This window comes from Blennius ocellaris (genome assembly GCF_963422515.1).
Source record: "Blennius ocellaris genome assembly, chromosome: 23".
Lineage (NCBI taxonomy): Eukaryota > Metazoa > Chordata > Actinopteri > Blenniiformes > Blenniidae > Blennius > Blennius ocellaris.
This window is the reverse complement of record NC_137672.1, coordinates 19,663,281-19,685,328: the sequence shown is the minus strand read 5'-3', so window position 1 is coordinate 19,685,328 and position 22,048 is coordinate 19,663,281. Positions and strand designations below refer to the sequence as shown.

The 22,048-nt window shown below is 50.4% G+C and overlaps 2 protein-coding genes across 2 annotated transcripts in view; one reads left to right on the top strand and one right to left on the bottom strand.

The window, feature by feature from the left end:
* Positions 1–99: 99 nt before the first annotated feature.
* On the bottom strand, positions 100–7,740 carry LOC308147003 (NLR family CARD domain-containing protein 3-like; the record flags this gene model as incomplete). The annotated part of the gene is made up of 10 exons (XM_080519034.1): positions 7,702–7,740; positions 6,426–6,497; positions 6,195–6,287; positions 5,792–5,884; positions 5,643–5,698; positions 3,710–5,483; positions 3,031–3,204; positions 1,641–1,805; positions 1,495–1,541; positions 100–545 (listed from the first exon to the last, which is right to left on the bottom strand). Exons 2-10 carry the CDS (start codon positions 6,482–6,484, stop codon positions 100–102), a joined length of 2,907 nt encoding a protein of 968 aa, XP_080375160.1. The 5' UTR covers positions 6,485–6,497; positions 7,702–7,740.
* slc10a7 (solute carrier family 10 member 7) overlaps positions 7,006–22,048 on the top strand; it is a 41,250-nt gene continuing 26,207 nt past the window's right edge. Inside the window, exon 1 of the mRNA XM_080519157.1 lies at positions 7,006–7,051. The gene's annotated coding sequence lies outside the window, so the exon portion shown is untranslated. The remainder of the gene's footprint in view (positions 7,052–22,048) is intronic.

Below are 22,048 nucleotides of genomic sequence, written 5' to 3'. Positions count from 1 at the left end.
CCCCCACTCCACCTCTCCTCCACCCCTCCACCTCCCCTCATCCCCCTTCCGACCCCCCCTCCACCTCTCCTCCACCCCCTCCACCTCCCCTCCCCACCCTCACGGCGGCGGACTGAAGGTGACGGAGGCGTTGTGGCGCAGTGTGACGGCGAGGCGGAGGGCGTCCGTTTTATTGAATGGCGGCGGTGACGGTGTGGAGGCGGGTGAGGCTGTCGGAGGAAACCCTGTAGAAGGACAGGACGCCGGCGTCCCAGTCCAGGAACACGCCGAGGGCGCCGGGGAGCGCCAGTTGGGGGCGGGGACTTCCACGCTGCGCCCCCCGTGCTCCACGTAGCAGTGGCCGCCGTCAACGGAGAAAGCGCCACGACTCGCCCGTCGCCGCCGCCGCCGCTCTCGTACGCCAACTCCACCACGGCAGGGCTCCTGGAGCTCCGCCTCCAGGTAGCAGCGCCCCCGCAGGCTCTCCCGGCTCACCCGGCGGCTCCCCTGGCTCGGCGGCAGCTTGGCGTTCTCCGGGTCGGGGTCCAGGGTCACGTCGAGGGCGTCTGGGGGGGACGAGAACGGCGCCCGGTCAACCGCCGTTTCTACATCTGACCACAAAACGTCAGCGGACTTCTGCAGACGACACTCAGGTTTCCTCGCTAAAACCTGCATTTTCATGTTGGAGCTCAGTTGAACCTGAAACTCGCGAGTTTTCACCCACAAGGGGGCGCCGCCCCAACGCTAGCCTCTAGAGGTGAGGTTAGCCTCTATAGGTGATGTTAGCGGTTAGCATCTATAGGTGATGTTAGCATCTATAGGTGAGGTTAGCAGTTAGCATCTATCAGTTAGCCTCTAGAGGTGAGGTTAGTGGATAGCCTCTATAGGTGAGGTTAGCAGTTAGCATCTATAGGTGAGGTTAGCAGTTAGCCTCTAGAGGTGAGGTTAGCGGTTAGCCTCTATAGGTGACTTAGCGGTTAGCCTCTATAAGTGAGGTTAGCAGTTAGCCTCTATAGGTGAGGTTAGCCGCTAGAGGTTAGGTTAGCAGTTAGCCTCTATAGGTGAGGTTAGCGGTTAGCCTCTAGAGGTGAGGTTAGTGGATAGCCTCTATAGGTGAGGTTAGCGGTTAGCCTCTATAGGTTGACGTTAGCGGTTAGCCTCTATAAGTGAGGTTAGCAGTTAGCCTCTATAGGTGAGGTTAGCCGCTAGAGGTTAGGTTAGCAGTTAGCCTCTATAGGTGAGGTTAGCGGTTAGCCTCTATAGGTGAGGGTTAGCGGTTAGCCATTAGCAGGACTCGTGGAATATTTAAACCTCATGTGACTTAAAAATAACCCCGTATTTAATGTTAAATCTTGGGGTACGTTGTTAGCCGCTATCAGTTAGCTGCTATCAAGTTAGCTGCTATCAGTTATCCGCTATCAATCATCTGCCAGTCGTTAACCGCCAGCAGAAATAGTATAAACTTTACAAATTGTATGATTGTACGCCATCGGCGACTCGATCACGGCACTCCACATTTCCTGAAGCCCGTTTTAATCCGATGAATCCCGCCGTGGTCGTACCTGTGGATGGAAAACAGTCTGAGCTAACGACCTCCAGGTGTTAACGGGTGTTTCCCTCAGGCGTTAGCGTTTATCGGTAGCCGGGATTCACGAGCTCACCTCAGCTGGAACTCCGGGTCGTTCTTGATTTCTCTGATCTGACGTACGGCCGCCTCTCCCGGGTGGTTGTAGCTCAGGTCCAGCCTCCTCAGGTGGGCGGGGTTGGAGCGCAGCGCCGCGACCAGGTGAGCGCCGCCCGCCTCCGTCACCATGCAGCCCGACAGACTGAGAACACGCCGCAAAGTTCCTTCACCGCCGGTTCTGGACTCGTTGTGTCAAAATGTACCGAAAGAGTCGTCACCCGTCACGTTTTCTTGTTAAAACGTGAAGGTTTTTTTTAATCGTTTGAGCTCTTTGTTCTCACTAGAATCCGCCACAAGGGGGCAACACGGGAGGCTAACGTCTAAAACCACCTCTGGTCAATTTAGTGGTTAGCCGCTAGAGGTTAGGTTAGCAGTTAGCCGCTAGAGGTTGGGTTAGCAGCCAGCCACTTGTTAGGCTAGTGGCTAGTTGCTAGCGGTTAGTATAGCTGTTAGACGCTAGAGGTTAAGTTAGCTAGGTTGGTGGATAGCCATTAGCATGAGCATTAGCTGCCAATGGGACTTGTATAGTCTTTGAACCCCATGTGATGTAAATGTTACCCCCGTATTTCATTTTACATCTTGGGTTTGCGTTGTTGGCCGCTATTGTTTAGCCGCTAGCAGTTAGCCGCTAGCAGTTATCTGAAAAACTGTAGAATAGCTTATACGTCGTGCCCATGCGATAAACAAATGATCCTTGTATTTCAAAGGACTGCTATGCTATCACTAGGCTATCGATAGGCTATTGCTAGGCCATTGCTAGGCTATCGCTAGGCCATTGCTCGGCTATCGCTAGGCCATTGCTAGGCTATCGCTAGACTATCGCTAGGCTATTGCTAGGCCATCGCTAGGCCATTGCTAGGCTATCGCTAGGCTATTGCTAGGCTATCGCTAGACTATCGCTAGGCTATTGCTAGGCTATCGCTAGACTATCGCTAGGCTATCGCTAGGCTATTGCTAGGCCATTGCTAGGCTATCGCTAGGCCATTGCTAGGCTATCGCTAGACTATCGCTAGGCTATTGCGAGGCTATCGCTAGGCTATTGCTAGGCCATTGCTAGGCCATTGCTCAACTATCGCTAGGCCATTGCTAGGCTATCGCTAGACTATCGCTAGGCTATTGCGAGGCTATCGCTAGACTATCGCTAGGCCATCGCTAGGCTATCGCTAGGCCATCGCTTGCTATCCATGATTGACAGTTCCTGCAGTCATGAACAGGCGCCCAACCATGAAATTGTTCATTTCAGAGAGGAAGTTGTAGAATGGAACCCGGTCAGAACGAGCTTCATGTTTGAGGGGAAAGAATGGATGTAAAGACGATTGGAGGAGTGGAAACGCGAGAACACCAGCTGACGGGTTCAACAGACGTACCAGAGCGTTTCCAGTCTGCAGAAGGGACTGGACAGACCCTCGGACAACAGACGCACTCCGGGGTCCTTCAGGTCGTTGTTGCTCAGGTCCAGCTCTCGTAGGGGCGAGTGGGGAAACTTGAGTCCGAAGGCGAGATGCTCCATCCACTGCGCCGTCACGCCGCAGTTGGCTAGTCTGCGGGTGGAGGAGGGCGGGGTTAGAACGAGAAAGAAGGAAGACATGCAGAGACGTTGCAGTTCCACCAGACTAGCAGTGTGTCTGGATTCCCCCAAACCAAAACCAACAGCTTTTCCAACCACAGCCTTGTCCTGCCTGGTGGCTAAAGGCTAGTTAGCTCGCGGCTAACGGGTAGCTACAAACAACCGCGATGTAAAGTCTTCTTCAGGAAGACCAGATATCAACGAGAGTCTTCCTCACTACTCGCAAGATCTTTTCCCTACGTCTTCTTTCTGCGTCTGCTGCTTTGGATTCGCCCCGTTGGCTTTTCTTGCCGACGACCCACAATGCACTGCGCCCGACCCCACGTCCCTTGTCTGATCCGGATCAGACTTGAGGAGTCCACACTGCGTTCAGAGCGAAGCAGACTTTCCCTGAAGTGAACTCTGGTCCCGGGTTCTAACGGGGCTGGCGTCAACGCGTGCCTTACGACCATGCGTCGTCACGGCGACGGGAGACTCACAGGGCCTTGCGGCTCCTCCTCACTGCGGGTATCAGCCTCCTCCGGCCCTCCTCCGACGTGTTGTAGCTCTTCAGGTCCAGCTCCTCCAGGTCGCTCTTCGACACCTGCAGCATGTAGGCGAGCGCGGAGCAGTGCAGCGGCGTCAGCTCCGCCCCCACCCTCAGGAAACCCTGGATCTCGTCCTTGACCTTGTAGTCCCTCATCTCCACCATGGTCTGGAAGAGGTTGATGCAGCCGTCTGGCGAGACGGTCTTCCTCCGGATGGACTTCAGGTGGGTCAGGATCTTCTTCTCGGTGTCCTGGGTGGAGTCGGGCGGCTCCACCAGGCCTCGGAGGACCCTGCGGTTGGGCTCCACCAAGAGGCCCAGCAGGAACTGCATGAAGTAGTCCATGTGGCCGTACTCCTTGCCCAGCACTTTGTCCACGGTCGTCTTGAGAAGATCCAGCAGCGCGCGTCCTCGGCCCTTCAGACAAAGGAAGTCCTCCAGCGCCGCGACGTCGCCGTTCATGAAGGAGTCGTAGACGAAGAGAGCGGCGAAGAACTCCTGTATGGTCAGGTGGACGAAGAAGTAGACCTTCTTCTGGTACAGGATCTTTTCCTCCAGAACTATCGTGTTGCAGAACCCGGAGCAGACCGACGCCTCCTTCATGTCAATGCCGCAGTCCTGGAGGTCTTCCTCGTAGAAGACCAGGCTGTTCTTCAGCAGCTGCTGGAACGCCAGTTTCCCCAGCTGCAGGACGAACTGCTTGTGCAGCGTCAGGAAGGTCTCTTTGGTCTTGGCGGGCCTTCCACCGTGCTTCTTCGTCCGGCGTCGGGTTTGGGCGGACAGGAAGTGGGCCATCATCTCCGTCAGAGTCTGCGGGGTTTCCGCCTCCTCGTCTGCAAAAACCTCCTGAAAGAGCAGGGCGGAAATCCAGCAGAAGATGGGGATCTGGCACATGACGGTGAGGCTGGGCGAAGACTGAATGTGCGCCACGATCCTCGTGGCGAGAGCCGCGTCGGAACGGAACCGCCTCTGGAAGTACTCTTCGATCTGTGGCTCGTTGAATCCGCGGATCTCCGTCACCAGCCCGACGAGCTCGGCCGGGACTTTGTCGGCGGAAGTGGGGCGGGACGTGATCCAGACGTTGGCGTCGGGAAGGAGGCGACCCTTGACGAGGTTCACGATCAGATTTCCCACGGACGTCTTCTGGTGGACAGACGTCACCGACTCCTCGCCCTGGAAGTCCAGGGGGAGTCTGCTTTCGTCCAGGCCGTCCAGGATCACGATGACCCCGACGTGGACGTAGTCGACGGGCGGGGCCAGACCGAGGAGATCCGGGTGAAGCTCGGCGACGAGCCCATGGAGGCTTTTCTCGCCCGAGCAGAGATTCAGCTCTCGGAAAGCCAGGCTGAAGATGAAGTCCACGTCCCGGTTGGCGTCCCCCGCGGCCCAGTCCAGAGTGAACTTCTGCACGGCGAAGGACTTCCCGATGCCGGCGACGCCATTGGTCAGGACGACCCGGTGCCGTCCCTCTCGACCGGGCAGACGTTTGAAGATGTCCTGGAGGTTGACCGAGGTGCCGTCGTCGGTCCGGTCGTGGAGCGGAGTCCTGAGCTGCCGGGACTCGTGTTCCGCACGCGGCACCTTGCCGCCTCCGGCGGTGACGTACAGTTGAGTGTAGATACGATTCAGGGAACTCTTCTGATCGCCATCGCCCTCGGGGACCGTCCTGTTCTTCCGTCGCGTGGTCTCTTTGAGACGCCGCCTCACTTCTGCCAGGTTGCTCTCGCCTGAAGCAAACAGCATCACAGACGTTTCAGAATTCAAACTTTGCCGACGTTCGAGAAATAACGGTTCTCTTCCATCCCAGAACCAAAGCTACCAACGGCCTCGGTTCCACAAGACGGTACGGTGCGATCCGGGTTTTCATAACCCTAACCCCATTTTACCTTTTTCTGTGTTTGTCTCTTGTTCCGTTGTTGTCTTGAGTTTCTTTACAGCTTTTCTGGAGGAACACAAAGGAAAAACATTGTTCAGCACCAGATTACAGCGATTCGCGCTTCATATTTCTACGTCTTGGTAATAAAATCTTTGTTACCGTTCAGGCGCCTCGCTGCTAAACATGGGCGGGTCCACCTTGGAACTGTCACTCTTCACCGACAGCTGGTCGGGATCCGAACTCGTCTGTGAACTGAAATCAAAGACATTTGCTTTAATAATCCCCGAAGACTTCGAGGTTATTCTGAGTACTTTCATGGCCGAGTACCAACTCGTTCTCTTAGCTCCTGAAACAATGAACAAAGTGGAGGATCAGAACCGCGGCGCTAGCAGATGCAACAGCGGCCATTTTGACAGTGGACTGGGGGCGTCGGTCCGACCGAGGGCGGCCATGTTGAACGAGGACGCCGGGTCTGGTGTCACAAAGCAAGATGGACGACGAACCAACGTTGCGTCGGTCGTCTAGAGAAACGATGTTCAAGGGGTGAAAACACTGAGGGTACCTCTCAAAGTCCTCGCCGGAGAACACGGGAGGATCCAGCTTGGATCTGTCGCTCCTCATCGACACCTGGTCTGGAACCGAACTGGTCTGTGAACTGAGAGCGAGACTTTCAGGAAGACTGATCTGTCAGACCGTCACAGACCGTCACAGACCACTACGGACCATCAGAGGCCACTACAGACCATCACAGACCAAAGTGGTCCCGGTCCCACTGGGACCATTAAAGCTTCACCTGGTTGAAGGACTGAAGTCCTCCGAGGACTGAGACCTCAGTCGTTTCCTGGCGGCCATCTTTGTTTCTGCTCTGAAACGGAAAACAACGTAAGAAAACAATCGACATGGAAACGTAAATAAAACTAGTAAATAAACACTTAAAATGGGTAAATTAAACATGTATATAAAACACCTAACTATTAATAATAATAATGATTATTATTATTATTAATAATAATAATAATCTGAGCCCAAGTTATGAGACCTTTATTTATTTATTTATTTAAATTAATGCTCAAGTTTATATCCAAACCTCCAATTGTTCATTTGAAATAATGTTTTAAGACACAATGATGATCAAAGAATCCATTCTTGTTTATTCATTCATTCATTCATTCATTTATTTATTCAACCTGTCAGTGATTAAAAGCTAAAATCGGATTATTATCAGAGAATTTAAACTCCTTTTTACTGTAAATTCACGTGTAAATATCAGATATTTCGTCTTTTTTTAATTTCCTAAATGATTTAAATTACTCTGGTTTTGTCATTTGAAACGAACAGGCTCGATGGGGGCGGGGCTTCAGTCCCCCTGCGTTCTGATTGGCTCTGGATGAGGGCGGACGCCAGGTTTACGGAGTGTTGGTGAGTTTCTATCTTTAATTCTGCTTAGAAAAATAATAAATTCTCCCCGTTTGAGAAGCAAAGCCGCTTTTCTTCTCTACCCCCTCAGATTATCTGTTATATTTAACCTGTTTTTATTATTTTATTCCCCGTAATTCTGACTTTACTCCCTGAGCTGGAAACTGACCGATCTGGCAACGCAAATCCAATAAACACGGAAATGAGGGTTTTTAATAACGCCATAAAAATCGATCTAAATGACTAAATCCACACTTTCGCCATAAAGTCGCGGATCAACAACCAACCCGACTCACATTTAACGGTTTTATTACTTCGTTTCACCAAAAACAAATACATTGTTCGTCACTGAAGCTGATTTGTGTATTTATTTATCTCCAAAAAACAGTGAAAAAGACGATAAAACACATTTCCTCGGTGGTTTCGGTGAAACGATCGTTTGTTTTTCAGTAAAAGAAGAGAGGCTGTCGCGTTTCTGTTCGTTGCGCACTTGTTAAAAAAAAACAAACAAAGGAAGTCCAAACTAAACGATCCTATAAACCGATAGGATCCATCAAACTAAAGCTAAAACTACAAACACAACAAACAACAACAACATGCAGCGGAAAACATGACGAGTTCAGCCGAGTGACGCGATTTTATTTGACTTTTACCTGGAAAACCTGCAGGACTCCTCCTTTTGACCGCAGATATTGAAGGGGAACTTTTTTTACTTTCGTTTTTGTTGTTTACGTTCTTTGTCCCAACCGCCCCCCCCCCTGGATTTTAGTTTATTTATTCATTGTGGAAATAATAATAAAAACAATTCTAACCATTGCACAACATAAATACAGTTGAAGGAGTGAAATAAAATAAAAGTAAAAAAACTCCTCTGTTGAGCATCAGGAGGATAAATGAGGTGTTTACATAAATAATACAAACAAAAACATGAGACTGAACATAAATAAATGCTGCTGATTGTTGTTTTTGATTAAAAAAACCCTGCAGCGCCATCTAGTGGACAAAGTCCAGCATCAGCTCAGGAAGAGTCGAGAATTTCTGGGAAAACTTTCACCAAATACACTTTTTATTGTTGTTGAGGATCAAAAGATCAACAAAACTTTGCCTGAAAAGAAAAACAATTCTGAACAAACTGAAGATGTGAGGAACTTTGTGGAATCGTGTTCATGGATGACGAGCGGTTACCGTGGTTACGGGTGACACGGGGAGTTTTGAGAGTCGGTCTGGAGCTTCTCCTCCTCCTCTTCCTCCTCCTCCTCCTGCTCCTCCTCTTCCTCCTCCTCTTCCTCCTCCTCCTCTTCCTCCTCCTCCTCCTCGTCCTCCTGCTCCTCTTCCTCCTCCTCTTCCTCCTCCTCTTCCTCCTCCTCTTCCTCCTCCTCCTCTTCCTCCTCCTCCTGCTCCTCTTCCTCCTCCTCTTCCTCCTCCTTCTCCTCTTCCTCCTCCTCCTCTTCCTCCTCCTCCTCCTCGTCCTCCTCCTCCTCTTCCTCCTCCTCCTCCTCCTCGTCCTCGTCCTCCTCCTCGTCCTCCTCTTCCTCCTCCTCCTCCTCCTCCTCCTCTTCCTCCTCCTCTTCCTCCTCCTCCTCCTCGTCCTCGTCCTCCTCCTCGTCCTCCTCTTCCTCCTCCTCTTCCTCCTCCTCCTCCTCCTCCTCCGCTTCCTCCTCCTCTTCCTCCTCCTCCTGCTCCTCCTCGTCCTCCTCTTCCTCCTCCTCCTCTTCCTCCTCCTCCTTCTCCTCCTCGTCCTCCTCTTCCTCCTCCTTCTCCTCTTCCTCCTCTTCCTCCTCCTCCTCTTCCTCCTCCCTCCTCCTCCTCCTCTTCCTCCTCCTCCTCTTCCTCCTCCTCTTCCTCCTCCTCCTCAACCTGCTACCTGCTGATACCAAGTTTGACCATTGACTGACGATACAGTAGTTTGATGAAATACTTACTACTGTATGGTACAGTACTGTATGGTATACTACTGTATGGCACACTACTGTATGGTATACTACTGTATGGTACACTACTGTATGGCACACTACTGTATGGTATACTACTGTATGGTACACTACTGTATGGTATACTACTGTATGATGCACTACTGTATGACACACTACTGTATGGGCACACTACTGTATGGTACAGTACTGTATAGTACACTACTGTATGGTCCACTACTGTATGACACACTACTGTATGGCACACTACTGTATGGTACAGTACTGTATAGTACACTACTGTATGGTCCACTACTGTATGGTACACTACTGTATGGCACACTACTGTATGGTACAGTACTGTATGGTACACTACTGTATGGTATGCTACTGTATGACACACTACTGTATGGTATACTACTGTATGGCACACTACTGTATGGTATACTACTGTATGGTACACTACTGTATGGCACACTACTGTATGGTATACTACTGTATGGTACACTACTGTATGGTATACTACTGTATGATGCACTACTGTATGACACACTACTGTATGGCACACTACTGTATGGTACAGTACTGTATAGTACACTACTGTATGGTCCACTACTGTATGACACACTACTGTATGGCACACTACTGTATGGTACAGTACTGTATAGTACACTACTGTATGGTCCACTACTGTATGACACACTACTGTATGGCACACTACTGTATGGTACAGTACTGTATAGTACACTACTGTATGGTCCACTACTGTATGACACACTACTGTATGGCACACTACTGTATGGTACAGTACTGTATAGTACACTACTGTATGGTCCACTACTGTATGACACACTACTGTATGGCACACTACTGTATGGTACAGTACTGTATAGTACACTACTGTATGGTCCACTACTGTATGACACACTACTGTATGGCACACTACTGTATGGTACAGTACTGTATAGTACACTACTGTATGGTCCACTACTGTATGACACACTACTGTATGGCACACTACTGTATGGTACAGTACTGTATAGTACACTACTGTATGGTCCACTACTGTATGGTACACTACTGTATGGCACACTACTGTATGGTACAGTACTGTATGGTACACTACTGTATGGTATGCTACTGTATGACACACTACTGTATGGTATACTACTGTATGATACACTACTGTATGACACACTACTGTATGGTACAGTACTGTATAGTACACTACTGTATGGTCCACTACTGTATGGTATACTACTGTATGGTTCTGTATGGCACACTACTGTATGTAACTCCTAATTGCCTTTTAATTAAACACAAACTCAGGTGGAAGAGAAAGGCTGGGTAAGGCGACAGCGTTTTCAGTACAAGGATATTATTCTTTTATTGTTTCAGAAAAGTTTTCCCACATTTAGAAAATGACATCCGTTTCCATGGGAACATCAGAAATGCTGAAAACAACGCAGCTTTGTGTGCCTGCAGTCGCCCTTGTACCTGTTGCCGTGACAACAGAACATGAAAGCTCACTGCAAAGATCAAAGCCGTGGATCATGTTATGCCGTGTTTGTGAACATGAAAGCCTTGGATCATGTTATGATGTCATGTGAACATGAAAGCCTTGGATCATGTGATGATATCATGTGAACATGAAAGCTTTGATGTCCGCAGGTATAAAAGCCCACGAGGTTCCAAAGCTGACAGATCGATACTACATTGCAGTGGATAACAGCTTTACGAGTTTTACGAATTTTACGAGTTTTACGAGTTTTACGAATTTTACAAATTTTACGAGTTTTACGCGTTACAAGTCAAAACATGTCGCAGGATTTGACTTCAGGAATGGAAAGCGCACAGCAGACGACTGCGGGACGCAGTTGTGATGCAATCAAACAATTGAAAAACGAGCTCAGCTTTTACAGAACGTTGAGCAACGACCAGATGGAGAACTACATGAAGCTCTGGCGTCGACTAAGGAGCGTGGAGGAAGACCGAGAACAACTGGCCCAAGCTCTGGAGGGGTCCAAAGGGGACGTGGAGGGGGAAGTGGACACTCAGGTGGAGGACAGAGTTGAAGACGGATCGGGAATGCATTGCCAGTGCAAGAAGGATCTGGGCCAGCTTCCTCCAGTCGTCTGCAGCTTGAAAGACGATGAGAAGCTGCTGAAAGAGAAGGAGGAGTTGAGCAGCCGGGTCGGAGCTCTGGAGTTAGAAGTGGACGTCCTCAAAAGTGCCTTGGACAGTAAGGAGACGGAGTGTGGCGATCAAGCAAAGGAACTGAAGGAAATGAAGGAAATGTATGAGGATGTAACAACCGCCAACACCAACCTGGAGACGTACGTGGATGACCTGGAGGAGTACGTAGCTGAGGAGAAGAGGTCCAAGGTCCAACTGCAGAGGTCCAACTCCGAACTGCACTGGGCCACGGCCGACCTGCACTGGTCCAAGGCCGACCTGGAAGAGTCCAAGGCCCAACTGGAAGAGTCCAAGGCCCAACTGGAGAGGACGATGGAAACCAAGCTGAAGGAAGCAGCTGAGGAGAAATCCGCCCTGCAGTCTGCGTACGAGGAGGAAGTCCGTCAACTTTCTGCAGTCGTCTCCAGTCTGAAAGACGAGAATGAGAAGCTGCTGAGAGAGAAGGATGAGGAGGTTCAGGCCTTGGAAAAGAGTGTCCAGCTAGAAAGAGAAGAAAATGAGAGGAAGTTGCAGGAGAAAGACGGTGAAATCAACCAGCTGTCGTACGCCTTGAATGAGGCAGAGCTGGGCGAGGAGATGCTCATAGAGGAATGTACCACCAAGAATCACACGCTCCAAGTGAAACTGGAAACCATCACAAAAAGGGTGGACAAGACAATCACGCTACATAGAGAAGAAACTGAGCAGAAGTTGAAGGAGCGAGACGACAAAATCAATGAGCTGTCGTACGCCTTGAGTCATCAGGCAGAGCTGCACAAGGACTACATAGAGGTCAGTGTCACCAACACTCACCAGCTGGAATTGGAAGTGGAAACCCTCACGAATGACCTGGAACTCAAGGAGACCGAGTGCGAGTACCTCAAAAAGGAACTGAAGGACGATGCAACGATCCACTGGACCAACCTGGAGATGTACGTGGGTCAAATGGAGAGGTCCAAGGCTGAGGAGGAGGAGTCCAAGGCCCAACTGGAGAGGACGATGGAAACCAAGCTGAAGGAAGCAGCTGAGGAGAAATCCGCCCTGCAGTCTGCGTACGAGGAGGAAGTCCGTCAACTTTCTGCAGTCGTCTCCAGTCTGAAAGACGAGAATGAGAAACTGCTGAGACAGAAGGATGAGGAGGTTCAGGCCTTGGAAAAGAGTGTCCAGTCACAAAGTGAAGAAACTGAGACGAGGTTACAGGAGAGAGCTGAACAAATCGCTCAGCTGCTGCAGGCCTATCGTACTCAGGTACAAAAGTACCAAGAGCACATGGGCGACTGTGAGGAGAAAACTCATGACCTTCAGTTAGAAGTGGACGTCCTCAAAAGTGCCTTGGACAGTAAGGAGACAGAGTGTGGCGATCAAACAAAGGAACTGAAGGAAATGGTTGACGACGTCACGGCCCTCAGGACCAACCTGGAGATGTTCCTGGATCAACAGGAAGAGTCCAAGGCCCAACTGGAAGAGTCCAAGGCCCAACTGGAAGAGTCCAAGGCCCAACTGGAAGAGTCCAAGGCCCAACTGGAGAGGACGATGGAAACCAAGCTGAAGGAAGCAGCTGAGGAGAAATCCGCCCTGCAGTCTGCGTACGAGGAGGAAGTCCGTCAACTTTCTGCAGTCGTCTCCAGTCTGAAAGACGAGAATGAGAAGCTGCTGAGACAGAAGGATGAGGAGGTTCAGGCCTTGGAAAAGAGTGTCCAGCTAGAAAGAGAAGAAAATGAGAGGAAGTTGCAGGAGAAAGACGGTGAAATCAACCAGCTGTCGTACGCCTTGAGTCATCAGGCAGAGCTGCACAAGGACTACATAGAGGTCAGTGTCACCAACACTCACCAGCTGGAATTGGAAGTGGAAACCCTCACGAATGCCCTGGAACTCAAGGAGACCGAGTGCGAGTACCTGAAAAAGGAACTGAAGGACGATGCAACGATCCACTGGACCAACCTGGAGATGTACGTGGGTCAAATGGAGAGGTCCAAGGCTGAGGAGGAGGAGTCCAAGGCCCAACTGGAGAGGACGATGGAAACCAAGCTGAAGGAAGCAGCTGAGGAGAAATCCGCCCTGCAGTCTGCGTACGAGGAGGAAGTCCGTCAACTTTCTGCAGTCGTCTCCAGTCTGAAAGACGAGAATGAGAAGCTGTTGAGAGAGAAGGACGAGGACTTCAGCAGCCGGGTCAGAACTCTGGAGACCAAACTGGAACAGTTGGACTCTGAACTCCAAGACAAGGACCAACGGCTGAGAGACAAGGACCAGGAGGTTCAGGCCTTGGAAAAGAGTCTCCAGTCACAAAGTGAAGACCTGGAACTCAAGGAGACCGAGTGTGAGTACCTGAAAAAGGAACTGAAGGACGATGCAACGATCCACTGGACCAACCTGGAGATGTACGTGGGTCAAATGGAGAGGTCCAAGGCTGAGGAGGAGGAGTCCAAGGCCCAACTGGAGAGGACGATGGAAACCAAGCTGAAGGAAGCAGCTGAGGAGAAATCCGCCCTGCAGTCTGCGTACGAGGAGGAAGTCCGTCAACTTTCTGCAGTCGTCTCCAGTCTGAAAGACGAGAATGAGAAGCTGCTGAGACAGAGGGATGAGGAGGTTCAGGCCTTGGAAAAGAGTGTCCAGCTAGAAAGAGAAGAAAATGAGAGGAAGTTGCAGGAGAAAGACGGTGAAATCAACCAGCTGTCGTACGCCTTGAATGAGGCAGAGCTGGGCGAGGAGATGCTCATAGAGGAATGTACCACCAAGAATCACACGCTCCAAGTGAAACTGGAAACCATCACAAAAAGGGTGGACAAGACAATCACGCTACATAGAGAAGAAACTGAGCAGAAGTTGAAGGAGCGAGACGACAAAATCAACGAGCTGTCGTACGCCTTGAGTCATCAGGCAGAGCTGCACAAGGACTACATAGAGGTCAGTGTCACCAACACTCACCAGCTGGAATTGGAAGTGGAAACCCTCACGAATGACCTGGAACTCAAGGAGACCGAGTGCGAGGACCTCAAAAAGGAAGTGCAGGAACTGAAGGGCGATGTAACGACCATCAGGACCAACCTGGAGACGTCCCTGGATCAACTAGAGAGGTCCAAGGCTGCTCTGGAGTCCAAACAAGAACAGTTGGACGTGGAAACCCTCAAAAGTGACCTGGAACTCAAGGAGACCGAGTGCAAGGACCTCAAAAAGGAAGTGCAGGACATGAATGACGGTCTAGCAAAAATCAGGACCAACTTAGAGATGTCCCAGGATATACTAGAGAAGTCCAAGGCTGCTTTGGAGATGAAGCAAGTACAGTGGCACTTTGAACTCCAATACAAGGACCAACGGCTGAGAGACAAGGTTCAGGAGGTCCGGGCCTTGGAAAAGAGTCTCCGGTTAGAAAGAGAAGAAAATGAGGGGAAGTTAAAGCAGAGAGACGACAAAATCCATGACCTGGAACTCAAGGAGACCGAGTGCGAGGACCTGAAAAAGGAAGTGCAGGAACTGAAGGGCGATGCAACGACCATCAGGACCGACCTGGAGAGCACCAGGACCAACCTGGAGAGCACCAGGACCAACCTGGAGAGCACCAGGGTGGACCTGGAGAGCACCAGGGTGGACCTGGAGAGAGCCCAGGCTCAGCTCCAGCAGGTGAAGGTCACTCAGCTGGAGGAGGCCGGGGAACACAAGTTTGTCCTGCGGTCGGAGTTTGAGCAGAAGGTCAGTGAGCTCAGTTCAGAGGTCAGCAGTTTGGAGGAGGACAAGGAGAAACTGCTGAAACAGAAGGAGGAGGAGGTCCAGGCCTTGGAAAAGAGTTTCCAGCTAGAAAGAGAAGAGAATGAGAAGATGTCTGAGGAGAAAGACGGCCTCCTCGATGAGGTGCTGCGGGTCTTTGAGAAGCTGGAACAAAAGTACTGCGACCACATGGACGACTGTGAGAGCAACACCCGGGACCTGGAACTCCGACTGTTGACTCTCCAAGGTTCCTTGGACATAGAAGAGACTGAGTCCAAGACTGAGGAGGAGAGGTCCAACACTGAAGAGGAGAGGTCCAACACTGAAGAGGAGAGGTCCAACACTGAAGAGGAGAGGTCCAACACTGAAGAGGAGAGGTCCAACACTGAAGAGGAGAGGTCCAACACTGAAGAGGAGAGGTCCAACACTGAAGAGGAGAGGTCCAACACTGAAGAGGAGAGGTCCAACACTGAAGAGGAGAGGTCCAACACTGAAGAGGAGAGGTCCAACACTGAAGAGGAGTGGTCCAACACTGAGGAGGAGAGGTCCAACACTGAAGAGGAGAGGTCCAACACTGAAGAGGAGAGGTCCAACACTGAAGAGGAGAGGTCCAACACTGAAGAGGATAGCGACACTCCCGACCAATAGTACGATAGTAGAACCACGGATCCAGGAGGACCGATGTGGATTCCGTCTTGGAACAACGGTCCAGCTCTTCACCGTCTCACAGATTAATGAAGGGGGGCCTCTTGGAACCGGGACGGGACCCGGGGGAATCTCTGGGGGGCCTCTTGGAACCGGAACGGGACCCGGGGAATCTCTGGGGGGCCTCTTGGAACCGGGACGGGACCCGGGGGAATCTCTGGGGGGCCTCTTGGAACCGGGACGGGACCCGGGGGAATCTCTGGGGGGCCTCTTGGAACCGGGACGGGACCCGGGGGAATCTCTGGGGGGCCTCTTGGAACCGGGACGGGACCCGGGGGAATCTCTGGGGGACCTCTCTGGGGGGCCTCTTGGAACCGGGACGGGACCCGGGGGAATCTCTGGGAGGCCTCTTGGAACCGGGACGGGACCCGGGGGAATCTCTGGGGGGCCTCTTGGAACCGGGACGGGACCCGGGGGAATCTCTGGGGGGCCTCTTGGAACCGGGACGGGACCCGGGAAATCTCTGGGGGGCCTCTTGGAACCGGGACGGGACCCGGGGAATCTCTGGGGGGCCTCTTGGAACCGGGACGGGACCCGGGGGGGACTTCTTGGAACCGGGACGGGACCTGGGGGGACTTCTTGGAACCGGGACGGGACCCGGGGGGACTTCTTGGAACTGGGACGGGACCTGGGGGGACTTCTTGGAACCGGGACGGGACCCGGGGGGACTTCTTGGATCTCCGGCGTCGGAACAGGAACGGGAACCACCCCGAGGAGGACACTCACACCCCGAGGAGGACACTCACTTCCCGGGGAGGACACTCACACCCCGGGGAGGACACTCACTCCCCGAGGAGGACACTCACTTCCCGGGGAGGACACTCACACCCCGGGGAGGACACTCACACCCCGAGGAGGACACTCACTCCCCGGGGAGGACACTCACTCCCCGAGGAGGACACTCACACCCCGAGGAGGACACTCACTCCCCGGGGAGGACACTCACACCCCGGGGAGGACACTCACTCCCCGGGGAGGACAGCACCGGCTCACCTGCAGACCCGGCCAACAGGACACTCACCACACGGACTGAAGACCAGGACAGTCCTCTGGCCCCGGACCCCCCTCACTGTAGGGCTTCAGAATGCAAGGCAACCAATCAGCTGATTGCCTTGCAGGAGTGTCAGAGAGGATCCGGTGCTGGAGGAGGTGTGTGACTCCTCACACCCTCCTGATGATGGATTGTCATCAACAACAACAACAACAACAACAACAACGTCCTCTTTTCAACACTCGTCCTCCCACGTCGGCCTTCTCCACCCTCCAGATGGCTCCACCCTCCATTGCTCCGCCTCCCCGGACTTCTTCACCTCCACTTTTTCTTTCCCACAGTCGCAAATAAATGTAAATGTAAATAATCGCTTGTTCCCGTGAGTTTGTTTTTTTTTTTTTTAGGGATGCTCGATATATCCGATATTCCGATATTGATTAACTCTTAATTTCCGATACCGAAGTCAGCGATACCGATATCACTGATACCGATATTACCGATCCCGATATCAGCGATACCGATATCACTGATACCGATATCACTGATACCGATATCACCGATACCGATATCAGCGATACCGATATCACTGATACCGATATTACCGATACCGATATCACTGATACCGATATTACCGATACCGATATCAGCGATATCGGTATTACCGATACCGATATCAGCGATACCGACATCACTGATACCGATATTACCGATACCGATATCACCGATACCGATATCAGCGATACCGATATTACCGATACCGATATCACCGATACCGATATTACCGATACCGATATCACCGATACCGATATTACCGATACCGATATCACTGACACCGATATTACCGATACCGATATCACCGATACCGATATCAGCGATACCGATATTACCGATACCGATATCACCGATACCGACATTACCGATACCGATATCAGCGATACCGATATTACCGATACCGATATCAGCGATACCGATATTACCGATACCGATATCACCGATACCGATATCACCGATACCGATATATGCTGGCTTTTTACATCAAAACTGTTCGGTAACAACAACATAAAATATCTCCTACTGTGGAATTAACACATTATGCCTCATTTTATTGTGACGCCCCACTGGATGCATATGTGAATCAAACATGGCTTTCCAAATGTACACACTGAGAAAAATAAGAGAACAACAACTTAAATTATGGAAAAAAGTGCCATATTTATTTAGTGTGAGAGAGAAACCTCAACAACAAACTCAACAACACCACAGACAATAAAAAAAAAGGAAGAGGTATATCTTCAGTCCATTAGTTGTAAACAGTCAATGAATGAATAACTGGACATAACTTGTCAAATAATAGACTCAAACTGGCTCAATCTCTTTTAAGAGTAACAAAATAGTGCAAATATAAACAAGAAAGGCACAGAAATGCTCACAAAATTAAAACAGCCCTCCTTTAAAGTGCAACAACAACAAAGACTGAAGTTGACTCGTCCATATAACTGGTCTATTTCTTTCCCCATGTCCTCATGTGTAAGAGGGAGATTGTTCTGTATGAATACACTGGTTCACTGTCAACACTGGTGCAGGGTGCAGTCAGGTACTGGTACCAGTGCTGAACACTGGTTCACTGTCAACACTGGTGCAGGGTGCAGTCAGGTACTGGTACCAGTGCTGAACACTGGTTCACTGTCAACACTGGTGCAGGGTGCAGTCAGGTACTGGTACCAGTGCTGAACACTGGTTCACCGTCAACACTGGTGCAGGGTGCAGTCAGGTACTGGTACCAGTGCTGAACACTGGTTCACCGTCAACACTGGTGCAGGGTGCAGTCAGGTACTGGTACCAGTGCTGAACACTGGTTCACCGTCAACACTGGTGCAGGGTGCAGTCAGGTACTGGTACCAGTGCTGAACACTGGTTCACTGTCAACACTGGTGCAGGGTGCAGTCAGGTACTGGTACCAGTGCTGAACACTGGTTCACTGTCAACACTGGTGCAGGGTGCAGTCAGGTACTGGTACCAGCAGGGAAGAGGGCCTGGTTGAGCCTCCAGTCCTCCACGGACATTTCATTCACCGGGCTGTAGAATATGTAGTATATGTAGAATAATATATTTATATTACAATATATATACTATAATAATATATGTTGAGTCTCATGATCACCTTGTAAAAAAGAAAAGAAAAGAATAATAAATTAAATTCATGCATAATGGAGATGAGGGCTCAAGCTGTATGTCTAAGTGCTCATGTCATGCTTGAGCGCATGCGCAAACCACGGTTCGCTTGAACTACCTGGCGAGCTCCTCATTCACCTGGACCGTCATCAGGAGCACACAGCCCGTTGGTACGTCGGTGATCATGTGACGTGATGACGCTGCATGTTTCCTGTTCATGAGCGCTGCCGTGTGTGATTTAGTTGAAAATTATTTATTGCCTTGGATGTTCGGCGAGAATGTTAAAACCTTAGTTAGCATTTGGCTTTTAGCGTTAGCTCGATCCGAGACCTTAGTTATTTAGCGCGCCTGGCGGCTGACGCTAACTCGATAGGTTTGATGTGTTGTGTGTTGAAGGACCTCAGTTAAATCCCGTTGAATGTGTGTGTGAAAGGCACGGGCGCAGTTTGTAAGCGCGAGCGTGCCAATGTTTACATCACGTGAGCGGTGGTGTCGCGGGGCATTCTGGGTAATGTAGTCTTTTGAGCGATCTCCGCTATGCTGAATTTGGACTGAAGACTGAAGAAGGTTGTTTGTTTGCATGGTGATGTTCGAAGAATATGTTGTGATTGTTTTATTTATCACTTCCAGGTTTATGACCTGTGTACCTGTGTACCTGTACCTGTGTACCTGTACCTGTGTACCTGTACCTGTGTACCTGTACCTGTGTACCTGTGTACCTGTACCTGTGTACCTGTGTACCTGTGTGCCTGTGTGCCTGTGTACCTGTGTACCTGTACCTGTGTACCTGTACCTGTGTACCTGTGTACCTGTACCTGTGTACCTGTGTACCTGTGTACCTGTGTGCCTGTGTACCTGTACCTGTGTACCTGTGTACCTGTGTACCTGTGTACCTGTGTACCTGTGTACCTGTGTATCTGTGTATCTGTACCTGTGTGCATGTGTACCTGTGTACCTGTGTACCTGTGTACCTGTGTACCTGTGTACCTGTGTACCTGTGTGCATGTGTACCTGTGTGCCTGTGTGCCTGTGTACATGTGTACCTGTGTACCTGTGTACCTGTGTATCTGTACCTGTGTACCTGTGTGCATGTGTACCTGTGTACCTGTACCTGTGTACCTGTGTACCTGTGTACCTGTGTGCATGTGTACCTGTGTACCTGTGTGCCTGTGTGCCTGTGTACCTGTGTACCTGTGTGCATGTGTACCTGTGTACCTGTACCTGTGTACCTGTGTACCTGTGTACCTGTGTGCATGTGTACCTGTGTATCTGTGTACCTGTGTGCATGTGTACCTGTGTATCTGTGTACCTGTGTGCCTGTGTACATGTGTACATGTGTACCTGTGTACCTGTGTGCATGTGTACCTGTACCTGTGTACCTGTGTACCTGTGTACCTGTGTGCATGTGTACCTGTGTATCTGTGTACCTGTGTGCCTGTGTACATGTGTACATGTGTACCTGTGTACCTGTGTACCTGTGTATCTGTACCTGTGTACCTGTGTGCATGTGTACCTGTGTACCTGTGTACCTGTGTGCCTGTGTACCTGTGTGCCTGTGTACCTGTGTACCTGTGTACCTGTACCTGTGTACCTGTGTACCTGTGTACCTGTACCTGTGTACCTGTACCTGTGTGCCTGTGTACCTGTACCTGTGTACCTGTGTACGTGTGTGCCTGTGTACCTGTGTACCTGTGTACCTGTGTGCATGTGTACCTGTGTACCTGTACCTGTGTACCTGTGTACCTGTGTACCTGTGTGCATGTGTACCTGTGTACCTGTGTACCTGTGTACCTGTGTGCATGTGTACCTGTGTACCTGTGTACCTGTGTACCTGTACCTGTGTGCATGTGTACCTGTGTATCTGTGTACCTGTGTGCATGTGTACCTGTGTGCATGTGTACCTGTGTACCTGTGTACCTGTGTACCTGTGTGCCTGTGTACATGTGTACCTGTGTGCATGTGTACCTGTGTACCTGTGTGCATGTGTACCTGTGTACCTGTGTACCTGTGTACCTGTGTACCTGTGTGCCTGTGTACATGTGTACCTGTGTGCATGTGTACATGTGTACCTGTGTGCATGTGTACCTGTGTACCTGTGTGCATGTGTACCTGTGTACCTGTGTGCCTGTGTGCCTGTGTACATGTGTACCTGTGTACCTATGTAGCTGTGTACCTGTGTACCTGTGTACCTGTGTGCATGTGTACCTGTGTACCTGTGTACCTGTGTGCATGTGTACCTGTGTACCTGTGTGCCTGTGTGCCTGTGTACATGTGTACCTGTGTACCTATGTAGCTGTGTACCTGTGTACCTGTGTACCTGTGTACCTGTGTACCTGTGTAGCTGTGTACCTGTGTACCTGTGTACCTGTGTGCATGTGTACCTGTGTACCTGTGTACCTGTGTACCTGTGTGCATGTGTACCTGTGTACCTGTGTACCTGTGTACCTGTGTGCATGTGTACCTGTGTGCATGTGTACCTGTGTACCTGTGTACCTGTGTACCTGTGTGCCTGTGTACATGTGTACCTGTGTGCATGTGTACCTGTGTACCTGTGTGCATGTGTACCTGTGTACCTGTGTACCTGTGTACCTGTGTACCTGTGTGCCTGTGTACATGTGTACCTGTGTGCATGTGTACATGTGTACCTGTGTGCATGTGTACCTGTGTACCTGTGTGCATGTGTACCTGTGTACCTGTGTGCCTGTGTGCCTGTGTACATGTGTACCTGTGTACCTATGTAGCTGTGTACCTGTGTACCTGTGTACCTGTGTGCATGTGTACCTGTGTACCTGTGTACCTGTGTGCATGTGTACCTGTGTACCTGTGTGCCTGTGTGCCTGTGTACATGTGTACCTGTGTACCTATGTAGCTGTGTACCTGTGTACCTGTGTACCTGTGTACCTGTGTACCTGTGTAGCTGTGTACCTGTGTACCTGTGTACCTGTGTGCATGTGTACCTGTGTACCTGTGTACCTGTGTACCTGTGTGCATGTGTACCTGTGTACCTGTGTACCTGTGTACCTGTGTGCATGTGTACCTGTGTGCCTGTTCATACCCAGTGAGAAGATGTGCAGTTTACAACAAAGGAAATAAAAACAGAAAACATGAGTTCTACCATTGTGTGCTGCTTGACAAGCCTGTTGGGAGGGCTGGGAAACAAAAGTCCGAACAATATATATATACATATATATATATATATATATATACTGTCACAGACCAAAAATTTAATTTAAACACAAATTTAAGACAAAATAACGTCCAAATATTCCAATAAGTCTGAAAAAAACAACTAATTTGAATCTCCACGAGAAAAATAAAACAAAATAATAGTAATAGATTTTCCAC